This window comes from Muntiacus reevesi, chromosome 4 (genome assembly GCF_963930625.1).
Source record: "Muntiacus reevesi chromosome 4, mMunRee1.1, whole genome shotgun sequence".
NCBI classification, from domain to species: Eukaryota; Metazoa; Chordata; class Mammalia; order Artiodactyla; family Cervidae; genus Muntiacus; species Muntiacus reevesi.
Window position 1 is genome coordinate 24,961,150 of NC_089252.1, and position 12,961 is coordinate 24,974,110.

A 12,961-nucleotide genomic window follows, 5' to 3' on the forward strand; every position below is an offset into this window, starting at 1 on the left:
AAAAACTAATTAAAGAAACCACTTTCCAAATGTTTGTCCTGCAGACAGTATACTTTAAATTCAGTGTCTCAAGTATTGTTATATATAATAAAACTTCAGGTGTCAAAAAAAATTGACAAAAGGATAACTTTTCATACTCAGAATGCTTTGTTTTCTAAGACAAGAAAAGTCCAAAATGCTTGATCCATGTAAGTACATGTAGCCTTTGAAAGTATTCGTTACTTTTCCTGGAAAACTAACTTCGTTATTTTCCTCATGCCTTACTCTTGAATTTCTCAATTATTAGGCTTCCTTATTCTATTGCTGTCTTTTATTCATACATAATAATAAGTTAAAGAGGGTAATTACTTATTGTAATAAAAATGTCAATGTGATTGCAAAATGTGTAGATGAGAGTTTTGCTGAAATACAAATTTGCCTTTTATGTATATACTGTCTACTTTCTAGATTCAATCTGATACAGCCCAAAACTACACTATTTACTATTCCATAAGTGGGCCTGGAGTTGACAAAGAACCTCGCAATTTATTTTATGTAGAGAGAGATACTGGAAACCTGTTTTGTACTCGTTCTATAGATCGTGAAACATATCCGTTGTTTGAGGTAAAGTCTAACGTTTGCATATTGTATTAGTAAAATTAAGCTTGGCTATTTCGCTTCTCTTCCTCAATTCAATTACTCTTTTCTGTTTCCTGAGTTTTTCATCTGTGCTCTGATAGTGTTGTACAGATCTGATAGTTGCCCGGAAGCAAAAAGAATTTTATAAAATAAATAGCCTTCAATTTTATTAGATTGTTCTGGGAATTACAGTTTTACTATTTCTATTTTCAAAAGAAAAAGAGTACCACTTTTAAGGTAATTATTTATTTGGTAGAAAAGATCTGTGAACCTCTTTATTGTACTGAGAGTGATGCCGTAAGAGATAAGTCAAGTTCAGAAGTTAAGCCTCGGAGTCTTTGCAATGAGAGAAATTAATTTGTGAGCAAGTAAGGAGGCGATAAAATGGAATTTAAATTCATATTGTATAATCAAAAGAATAAATTGCATTCTAGACACAATTTATGGCCATTCACTTGGTCCATTTCTGACTCCTCTTTTTAAATTAAAAAATTCTTATGAAGACAGTTATCTAAATATAGCCATCAATATGACTAAAATTCTAATTAGAAAATAAAATAATATCTCAGTTGACTGCACCTGGGGAGTTTGGAATCCTAAGAATTCAGTTATAAAAGATCCAGAAAATTGTATTTAAAACACTTGCACTTGAAACTTGCAAGCAAAACAAAATAGTTCTCAGGGCCCTTTCAAGAAAATAATAATAAAAACCGTTACACTCATGAACAACAATACAGCAATGATGAGGAAACCAAATTTGTCTATGTTATTATATTAGATATAATATAAAATGCCATAGTACACCATGAAATTAGCCATCTCTTGTGGCATTAAGATTATGCTCACATACAAAAGTAGTAGCATATGGTAAAACCCACACTGTGATGCTCAACAGTCTCCAGTTGAAAGGCAAAACATAGGCAAGTTTGAACCATATTTTATTTTCGCTTTTTTTTTCCAATGTTACTCTCTTCACAGCTAGTTGCCTTTGCAACAACTCCGGATGGATATACTCCAGAATATCCATTGACCCTGGTCATCAGAATTGAGGATGAAAATGATAACTACCCAATTTTTACAGAAACAAGTTACGTTTTTAAAGTTTTTGAGAACAGCAAAATTGGTGAGTCGCCACCTGGGCAATGTACGGCAGCGTAGTGTTGCAGTTCATTAGTTGACTTTCATCCTGGCCACTGGGAGGTAGCCCAGCCTGCTGCCGAGAGCAAGGGACTTGCCAGACAGCTGGCTGCGGGAGGCATTTCACTCTGCCTTTTGCTAGCTGTGTGTCATGACCTTGGGCAAGTTTCCTAATCTTGGCACTCTTTGGTTTCTCCATCTGTAACATGAGATGCTAACATACAAGGTTAAATGAAGCGCAGTATGCCTTGAATGCCAAGCATAGTGCCTGAAAAATAGGAGTTACTCAAGTTATTTTGCCTTTCTGTGTGAGATAAAAGAAATACTTTAAAGAGACCATGTTTTCTAAATATTCTAAGAATATGTTTAGAATATTCTTTTTGGAAAAGAAGTTCTTGAGCAGTGGAAGTCTTAGCCTTGAAGAGATCTGCTGATGTTCTGTAGTGATTAAATGATAGACTGTATTCTGGATATCGCTGGGCTTCTCAGGTGACCCTAGTGGTAAAGAACCTGCCTACCAAGGCAGGAGATATAAGATATGTGGGTTCAATCCCTGAATCGGGAAGATCCCCTGGAGAGAAGGGCATGTTAACCCACTCCAGTATTCTTGCCTAGAGAATCCCATGGACAGAGGAGGCTGGTGGGCTACAGCCCATAGGGTCGCAAAGAGTTGTACATGACTGATGTGACTTAGCACGCACACACACATGCATTCTGGGCATTGTTATAAAGGTCTTGGAGAATAATATATTTTCTCAATCTCTTGAAAAATGGACCATTTCAACTAGGAGTTAGAATTAGATTTTTAGTCATCCTCTAGAAAGATCTAAGTAAGCTAAGAATTTTCAGAGCAAACTGACCCATATGATCAATTTAAGTGCAGGCTTATAAATAGAAAAAGCTTAAAGAATAATTGAAATTCTTTAGTTAAGAAATACAAAGGCCATGGGGAGATATTATCAACATTTATAAAATTATACAATAAACGTAGTAAATATGGATATGGCCACCAAATTTCAAAATGTTGGAATATTGGGATATTTGAAAGGAAGTGATACTTTATATGGAATCCTGAAAATGTACAAATGCTATTCCTGTTATTTGTCATGCAAAACTTTTTTGTGGTAGATAGAGAGGAGTCAAAGGGAAAGTTGGAACTGTAAAGGTTTTGGAAATTAAAGAGGATTTTTGTGTATGTAGGTACTACCGTGGGACAGGTTTGTGCAACAGACAAAGATGAGCCTGACACCCTGCACACGCGTCTAAGGTACTCCATCATTGAGCAGTTTCCAGCGTCGCCCACCCTCTTTTCTATGCATCCAACTACAGGCGTGATCACCACATCATCATCTCAGCTAGACAGAGAGGTAACAAATACAAATTAAACCTGATTTGGTGTTCAATCACTTAGTCGTGTCTGACTCTGCGTTCCCATGGACTGCAGCACGCCAACGCCAGGCTTCCCTGTCCTTCACCACCTCCTGGAGCTTGCTCAGACTCATGTCCATTGAGTCAGTGATGCCATCCAACCGTCTCATCCTCTGTCGACCCCTTCTCGTCCTGCCCTCAATCTTTCTCAGCATCAGGGTCTTTTCTAATGAGTTGGCTCTTTTGGTAGTACCTGTGTTTCTCTGTATATCATCTGCAGATAAGCTTTTGAAAAGCATATTGTGAATCTAACAAAAATTATTTTAGGTAGGTTGATGGAGGTCATTAACGTTGCAGCATCCTGACTTTGAACTGCTAATTCTTTCTCTCCTGGATTATATGATTTATAAAATCAAATTTCTTAATATAAACATATTTATAGTTGGCAGAAAACAAGAAATGTTGTAATTGTAAAGTAAAATTTGGAATTTGTGGAATTTTCTTATCTACATATGACAGTGCTTCTTCTCTTTCTATCTGTGTAGCTTCTTTAGCAATCTTATCTACATTTTCCCCTTACATAGATTAAATGAAAGTTTATCTCTTGCTGATCTCTGATTTCAACATTTTCAGCTGACTGATAAGAATCCTTATTTGAACATTTCACAGCTGCAGTACATCAGCTGTGTACAGATGCAGTACCTCTAGAATTCTTCTTCCCTTCTGAACATGTTCTTTTTCCCATGCTTTTAGTTAAAATGACATTAGAGTATTCTTTTCCTTTAACGATTTTTCTATTTTCACCTTAGCTTTATGTTCTCAACTGGAGAAGGAAATGGCAACTGACTCCAGTACTCTTGCCTGGAAAATACCATGAACGGAGGAGGGTGTAGGCTACAGTCCATGGGATTGCAAAGAGTCGGACACGACTTCACTTTCTCTTCACTTTATGTTCTCAAAATTGTATTTGATGTCTCCTCTTGCAAGTCAAATTACTTTCCAAAGCAAGTTGATATTAACTCCACAATGATCTTACATTCATATCTATCCATTGTCCCTAAAGCTATCCTAGTTTAGTAATTATTCATCTTGTTATTCAACTGTTACTCAACTGTTAGCATTTATTTATCTGAATTCTTATAGTAGCTTATCTGGCCTACTTAATACTTTTATAGTCCTTAATTTTAAAATATAGTAATATGTGTTTGTCAGATTTTCTCTTTGATTCCTAAAACTCGTATTAATTCATTTTCTCTCCCATGGATTAGGGAAGTGGTCTGCAAGTTTTCTGGTCTCAGGAGCCCTTTATAGTCTTAAATTTTATTGACAATTCCAGGCTTTTGTTTATGTGGGTTATATTTATCACTGTTTAATCCAAAAATGTTTCAAACTGATAGAAGTTAAAAATATATATATTTACTTACCCATTTAAGATATTACATGTTAATATAAACAATATTTTTATAAAAATAACCACAGTTCCAAAACAGTTTAATGAGGAGTAGCATTATTATACATTTTCCAAATCTGTTTAATACCTGACTTAATGTAAGAGTGATTAGATTTTATATCTCCTGCACTCAGTCTGTTATATAGTTTTAGTCAAGGTATATAAAGAAAATCCAAGATGACCTGAAGTTAGAATAGAGAGGTGTATTTTAATAGTAATTCCAGATCATTGTGGATAGTTTTCTTTGATATACTACGCCAAAGCTTGACAGGTGGTAGTTTGATAAATGCGTTTTGCAGTGTGCACTCTTAAGAAGCCTTGTCTGTGAACTTTCGTACTTTGTCACATCAAAATCCATTGTCTTGTACTATAAGTGACTAGTTTATTTACCATGTGTGGTTTTGTAACATCATGCATTAGTCATATGGGAAATACTGGCTCACTTATTATAGAGATTCTTCATGGAATTTGTATGCTCAGGAAGAGCAAGTTATAAACCAAGTTTTCTTTTATTGTCGAGTCTTAAATAGATTCTTCTGATAAAACACTTGAGAACATGTGACTAATGAAGGAGTCTTGGAGTTCTTTTACCCAAGAAAGCTCTGGACTCACTTCCTGATCCCAGGTTTCTGATTTTTTTTCTGTTGGCCTTCCACGCTTTAATCTCTTTAAGCATCAGAATTTTTCTTCCATCTGAAGATAATCATAGGTTGATATTTAAGTCCCAACCTTTATTTCTGTCTTTGTGTTATCTGCCAGTTGGTCATTCCCAATAAATCACAGTTTGCTACAAATACAATGCATATTTCCTCCTAGAAGTATACTAGTCTGAGCTTTTAAAAATTTTGAATAAAATAAGACTGTTAATTGTTTCAGCTCTACATATGTGATTGATTATGAGAGAGGAGTAAATTAGGAGAAATCAGGAGTGTAAAAAGTATAGCCATTGAGAGAAATACTATTAATAGTTTTATTTTAGGTAATATTGAGTCCAGTGCATGAGGACTAGAAAGTTTAAGAAGTCTAAAGGGAGGAAAGGACTTCCCTGATAGCTCAGTTGGTAAAGAATCTGCCTGCAATGCAGGAGAGCCCAGTTCAATTTGTTTTTTTTTAAGAGAAGGGCAACTATTCTAGGTGGAAGGCTAGGAAGTATTTTATGTATTTTTTTGTCTTATGATAAAAGGTCAATTACTTAGCAGAGGTGTTATTATCATCATTTATAGAAGAGGAAAACTAAGGAAAAAGACTTTTCCAACTGCCCAAGATTACATTTGCTATTTTTGAAGTTGGGAATAGAACCCAAGCTTCCTAATGTCCATTCTAGGTGGCATTATTATTAGAGTTGCTGTTAATCCTTCCATATCTCAATACTTGTGACAGATGAGACCGTTATGAGGGGAAACACACTTTCTTAAACTAGTGGTGAGTCTGCAGTCTCTGAAGAATAGAAAATCCTTTAAAAACAGACACTATTTTCCATGAAGAGAAAAAAAAGTTTACAAAGCTCCAGAACTTTCTTCTCATGCTAATTTAATCTTTTAATGTCAAGTAAATGTTTAAAATCCACCACTTTTACAAGAGCATATGTTATTGCTTTATTTTAAGACTGGTATAGAGTCACTGTTAATGTATTTTTGAATGTAAGAATGTACTTTGAATAGGAGATAAAGATTTTGATTAATTACAAGCAATTTTAAGTATGTTATGACAATATTTTTTCTTTCTGTTAAATAACAAAAACCAAGTTGATTCTATGAGTAGCACTTTAAATTTGAGAAACTACAATATTTTCATAAATTAATTGAAAATTAGTATGAAGAAATTATTCCTCTGCCAGTATGTGATAATATAAAGTCTAATAGTATACTTCTTAAATTTTCAATGCAAGGAAGATTATAGAATAAGTTATGATTTCATTTATAAAGTTGCTTTCACTCAGTAATTAAATTCTTACATTCTTTTCAGCTAATTGATAAATACCAGCTGAAAATTAAAGTACAAGACATGGATGGTCAGTATTTTGGTTTGCAGACAACTGCAGCTTGCATCATTAATATTGAAGATGTGAACGACAACTTGCCAACATTCACCCGTTCTTCTGTAAGTGTGTGATTTTAATATAAGAAAATGTAAAAGGCAGAGTTAACTGCTAAATATGCACATCTCCCTTCATGCCCCATGATTTCAAATGAAGTATTCCCAGCCATATGTCAGTAGTTTGGACTTGGGGTTTAAAATCATGTAAACATAGTTTTGGGCTTCCCTGATAGCTCAGTTGGTAAACAATCCACCTGCAATGCAGGAGACAATGGTTTGATTACTGGGTCAGGAAGATCCCCTGGAGAAGGGATTCCCACTCCAGTATTCTTGGACTTTCCTTGTGGCTCAGCTGGTAAAGAATCCGCTTATAATGTGGGAGGCCTGGGTTCGATCCGTGCTTTGGGAAGATCCCCTGGAGAAGGGATAAGGCTACCCACTCCAAGTATTCTGGTCTGGAGAATTCCAGGCCAGGACTGTATATATAGTCCATGGGGTCGCAAAGAGTCGGACACGACTGAGCAACTTCCACTTTTACTTTTTAAACATAATTTTTGGAAATTAGAAGAACCAGGCTTACTTTACATGATGTTCTGCTTTTGTGAGAATTACTAATTAAACTTCTTTTGTCTTTTTTTGTTATTTTAGTATGTGGCATCTGTGGAAGAGAATAGAATTGATGTGGAAATCTTACGTGTTGCCGTTCAGGATAAGGATTTAATTAATACTGCTAATTGGAGGGCTAATTATACCATTTTAAAGGGTAATGAAGATGGAAATTTTAAAATTGTAACAGATTCCGAAACCAATGAAGGAGTTCTGTGTGTGGTTAAGGTAAGAATAAATCAGCCAATTAGTTATTTGCAGCTTATAATATGATAGATTAGTATACTAGAGCTTAATGAAAATAAAGGAATTCTAGTAAATGTAGATATAAAATAGACAGTTAAGTAAATGTAAATACTGTGTTCTTCATGTATATAGTGGGATGACTGTACTCATTTTGGAGAACATTTTGTAAAGGTATGATAGTTTAGAATTATTATATATATGTATGTTCAATTAATATGATGTAGTACCCACTTTGTAATGAATATCTCTGGGTTTTTTTTTTCCTTTTTTTGTTTTAACCAGTATCTCTTAACAATTAAAAAACTAGCACAATTTTGGCACCAGTGGGACACTGCAGGCTTTCCTAGTCCATTCTTTCTATTGCTGTGTCAAGGAGCTTCTCCTTCATTACTGAATTTCCCAAATAATGAGTTATTCTTGGTCAGACTCATAGGGAAGCTGTTTATAGATCTGTTCTTTTGGATACAGTGTACATTACGTTCTTAACTTCCTGGTTCGGAACGGGAGTCCTCAACCATTTAAAGATGTAAATACTTCCAAAACCTCTTTCTAGTAATCTCTAATTGTCTCAGGAGACATCACTGCTAATTCAGGTGGCAGAGTGAACCCATAAAGTCACCTGAGCTCTGGCTTTGGACAAAACCATAGAAGGCTATGGTTCTGCTGCCTCTTTTGCTAGAACATATTTCTATCCTGGGTCTCTGTGGTTTCCCTTTTCTACATTCACAAGGAAAATCGATTAAAAATGATGATTGGTTTTTCTTACTGTGATGAAAATTAGCTGCAGTGTGTGGGTTAATATTTGCTTCAAACAGCAAAGGGATTGTCCCTTAAATCTTGTTTCTTTCTTCCTCCAACCCTGCCCTAATCCTTGGCATTATAGAAAGGAAATTTATCTCTGTGAGATCTTTGACAGCACAAGGAGCCCAGCCTGGTATACTGTGATGACCTTGAGGGGTGGGATGGAGGGAGGGAAGGGAGGCTCGAGAGAGGGGATGTATGTATAGTTATGACTGATTAGAGTTGTAGTGCAGAAACCAACACAACATTGTAAAGCAATTTTCCTCCAATTAAAAGATAAAGGAAAAAAAATTCTGTCTTCTGGGAAATGGTTTCACCCATTTTCAATACAGCTACGAATCAGGGAACATAAAATTAACACCTTCCATTAAACTTGGTACTACCCACTTTTTAAAGAGTAATTGGGATAAAAAAGGTAGAAAAGGAAAGTACAAAGTCCATAATCTTTCTATTTTCTTGTCTCTTATCTTAAGAACATCTTATAAAATTTGACCCATCTTTTCTACCCTAAACGAGGTACAAATATTTGTATTTATCTCAGGAGGATAGGATAAACTGATGCCCAAATTGATGGAATAGTAAGTTACTGTTGATTAGAGCATGAAGTCCCAAAAGTAATATTTCAAATAATAATAGTTCATTAAATACTATCTGAAATTGCTGTTAGAACCTGTGATGTGTTAAATTTGCAATTGAGGGTTTTTTTTTTTTTGCTGGTTCTACCCAAATACTGAACCAGCACATTTGTGGGTATATGTTTAGTATTTTCATGACTCTTCCTGAGTTGGCACTTAGTACGTATTTCTGAAGCTGACTAGTTACACACTAGTTCACATGGCCAAATACTGCATCTTGATCTGATTTTCAACATGCTTGCTTTTGTAGCCACTGAATTATGAAGAAAAACAGCAGGTGATCCTGCAAATCGGTGTAGTTAATGAAGCGCCATATACTGGTAGCTCAAGATCAACCATGAACACAGCAACAATCACCGTTAATGTGCTGAATCAAGATGAGGGCCCTGAGTGTGACCCTCGGGTACAAACTGTTCGAATGAAAGAAAATGTAGCAGTGGGAACAAAGAACATTGGCTATAAAGCGTATGACCCGGAAACAAGAAGTAGCAGCGGCATAAGGTACTTGTAATTCTATTTTAGTGAACGTCAAGTTGACCATGGTTTTTTTTTCCTTAGAAAAGGAAAAAAAAGTTTCTGTGTACACTGGGCTTCCCAGGTGGCTCAGCTGGTAAAGAATCCGCCTGCAATGTGGAAGACCTGGATTTGATCCCTGGGTTGGAAGATCCCCTGGAGCAGGGAAAGGCTACCCACTCCAGTATTCTGGCCTGGAGAATTCCATGAGCTGTATAGTCCATGGGGTCGCAAAGAGTCAGACACGCCTGAGCGACTTTTACTTTTTAAAATGTGTAATTTATTTTGATACTAGGATTGTTATTTGACTTATGATCTGTTTTGTTATTTTAATTCATCATTTTTCACAGGTATATGAAGTCAAGTGATCCAGAAGGGTGGGTCGATGTGGATGAAAACTCAGGAGTAATCACCATTTTGAAAAGACTCGATAGAGAAGCCAGAAGTGGTGTATATAATATTTCAATCATTGCCTCAGACAAAGGTAACGACTTTGTGATTAAGCCAGCTATGTAGACTCTCAATCATGTACATCCTCCATTTTTAAATTAACAATGTATATTCAGAGTTTTTTCCTCCCCAGATGACAAGTATTGAGGAGTTTGTTATTATTTATTAACTCAAGTTTGCTTTCCAGTAGCACCCTCAATTTTGTATGTAAGTATAAAATAATTTAGTCATGGAAAATATATGACTGTAATTTATTAAAATTAAATAATCATTCATTTTAGTTGAGAAAATTAGTAAAATCAGCTTCAATTTATTTATTTATATCTCTTAAAAAATACTTCAGTAGGAAAATTCATTAGAGAGATAATATACTTAATTTCCTCATAGACAGTCCTAAGAGGGCTTCCCCGGTGGCGCTAGTATTAGAGAACCCGCCTGCCAATGCCAGAGACATAAGAGATTCTGGTTCAGTCCTCGGGTCGGGAAGATCCCCTTGAGGAGGACATGGTAACCCTCTCCAGTATCTTGCCTGGAGAATCCCATGGACAGAGGGGCCTGGCAGGCTATAGTCCATGGTGTGCAAAGAGTCAGACATAACTGAAGCAACTTAACATACACAATTCTAAAAATGTTGTATCTTTCTACAGGAAACTAACAATATACTTGGGGGTTAGTATTCTGATACTAAAAAATTAGAAAAACAAATACTGTGAATCCACAAAATCATGTAAAATGTAAAATCATTTTCTATGAGCCCTGTAAAGTTGGAATGTGAGCACAATGATCAGGAATGGGATCCTCTTAGTACATAAAATATAATTTTTACCGTAACATACATTTGAACTTTGTGTCTCTGTAAAATAAATGTTAATTACAGTAAACATAAATTATTATACTGTAGCTTGCAAAATAAGATTTCAGAAGTGACTTTGGAGGATGTTTTAGGTACTTCAGCTTTTTCTAAATTAATGAGAAATGGCTCATAGCCTTTGATTGATTTGGTAAAGTTGAAATCATTGTTAATTTAACTTCATCCAATTAAAGACTATCCTTAAAGATCTCAGCTTCCTTTGTCCCTTTGTCAAGACATGTTTTTTGGTCAAAGGCAAGTGAAAAGAGAAATAATATGAATATCAAGTCCATTATTTGTACATTTTATATTGCAGTTGGCAAATGGTTTGTTCATTGACGAGATAAAAATTAGTCTGGATGAGAGATTTTGGATATGATTTTTATTCCACATTTTCCTCTGTTGCAGAGAAGATAAAAATAAGTGAGAGAGCAAATGTTTCATGGCATTAAATGAGAGGCACTGTATCATCTTTGTGGTCGAAAATAAATGTATAATGGGGCCTTTTCCATTCATTTCTTTTGAAGCTGGTCGGGGATAAGTAACTCGACATATTTTTTTTTTATATGAACTGAGATTGTACTAAAGTGTGTTTTTTATTTGTTTTTGTTCTTTACCTTTTTAAAAGATCTATATCAACTCATTCCCTTTGGACCTTCCCCACCCTACCTGCTTCCATATGAGAAATTCTGTCTTCTGTGAGCATTGACCTCTGGGCTTATGCTAAATTCCTCTCTCCGGCTTCCCTACATACAGCACTTGCTTCCTCTTTTAAAAATTCTCCCTCAAGTCTTCAGTGTCTCAGCTTTACCACACATTCCTCTCATATCTCTGTACTTTCTGGTTTTACTGCCTTCCCCTCTCCTAAACATAGGTCTTTTTTAAGCATTGAGTTCAATTTCCCTTCTTGATCTAACCTCAGTTGGCAGTTTCACCCAGGTGTCTCCTCTGTGTAGTTGAGTTTTACGCTTCTTCTCTTGTAAGGTTCAAACTTTCGGGAGGAGGAGTGTGCTTTCAGATTTGTAAAAACATTTAGCAGAAGAGTGTCATGCATATAAATTGTGGACCACTTTCCAGGACTTTTTTGAAATTGGTATTTACCCGTATAGAATTGGGAACTAGGACTTCCCAAGTGGCGCTAGTGGTAAAGAACCTGCCTGCCAATGCAGGAGACATAAGAGATGCGGGTTTGATCCCTGGGTCGGGAAAATCCCCTGGAGAAGGGCATGGCAATCCACTCCAGTATTCTTGCCTGGAGAATCGCACGGACGGAGGAGCTATAGTCCGTAGGATTTCAAAGCGTTGGACACAACTTAAGTGACTTAGCATGCACACATGCATATAAAATTATATTAATATTAGAAGGTGAGCACTGCATGCATATAATCCAGTAAATAAAAGAATATTATTTATATACTAACACATGAAGAACAGAGCTGTGAAATACCGAGTTATGTCTAAAATCTTTGGTTGAAACATTCTATACCAATACTGATCACAATGTGCAAAAAAAAAGTTTATTGAACAGCTCTACACATTCCATGAAAGGGAGACTCAAGCATTTATTACAGTGGTAGAACAGCAAGCACTGTAGAGGTCAATTTTTAAAGACATTACAATTAATCAGATTCAGTCAGTAAGACATGTGCTTTCAACTCTGTGGACCCAAATCGAAAGAGATCGTCAAGACATCCTGCAATCCTTGTTTTCAGAGAGAGCAAGAAAACACTACGTAGCTTGAGAACCAGAAATATCTGAGGGAAGAGAATATTCTGTCCGAATAGAAAAGTTTGTCAGGCAGATAAAATACATGTCTGCATATGTTCCTGCTACCTTTCTGTCTTTTTTTTTTTAAGTTGTCCAAAGTGAGAGATAGTTCCCTTGTTTCTTGTATCTCATTTCTTCTCTTCTAGTTATCTTTTCTTCTTGCTGAGCTACATCCTTTACTCGTTCTTTTCAGTGGTGCAATGTGGGTGATAAACCCTGTCAGTTTTATTGTTCTGAAAAATATTTCAATATTATCCTTATGTTTGATTTTGTCATTTGACTTAGTTTAAAATTTTGAGTTAACTCTTTCCTTCCCTTAGTACCCGCAAGTGGTACTCCATCGTCCTTTGGCATTTCTTGCTTATTTTGCTATTTATTACCTTTTTGTAGGTAATACATCCAGATAACTTTTGTAGTTCCCTAGGTTGTATTCAATATATAGTTTTAATTCAGTGTTTATGCTGAGAGTTTAGCTTTATTCAC

General features: G+C 35.6%; 1 protein-coding gene across 2 annotated transcripts in view; it reads left to right on the forward strand.

Annotated features, from left to right (window-relative positions):
* Window positions 1–12,961, forward strand: part of LOC136166292 (desmocollin-2) — a 36,300-nt gene that overhangs the window by 12,937 nt on the left and 10,402 nt on the right. For both annotated transcript variants that reach the window (XM_065932404.1, XM_065932403.1), the window contains exons 5-11: window positions 448–603; window positions 1,597–1,741; window positions 2,956–3,122; window positions 6,539–6,673; window positions 7,259–7,444; window positions 9,149–9,399; window positions 9,762–9,895. In XM_065932404.1, the coding sequence (XP_065788476.1) occupies window positions 448–603; window positions 1,597–1,741; window positions 2,956–3,122; window positions 6,539–6,673; window positions 7,259–7,444; window positions 9,149–9,399; window positions 9,762–9,895 (1,174 nt within the window). The remainder of the gene's footprint in view (window positions 1–447; window positions 604–1,596; window positions 1,742–2,955; window positions 3,123–6,538; window positions 6,674–7,258; window positions 7,445–9,148; window positions 9,400–9,761; window positions 9,896–12,961) is intronic.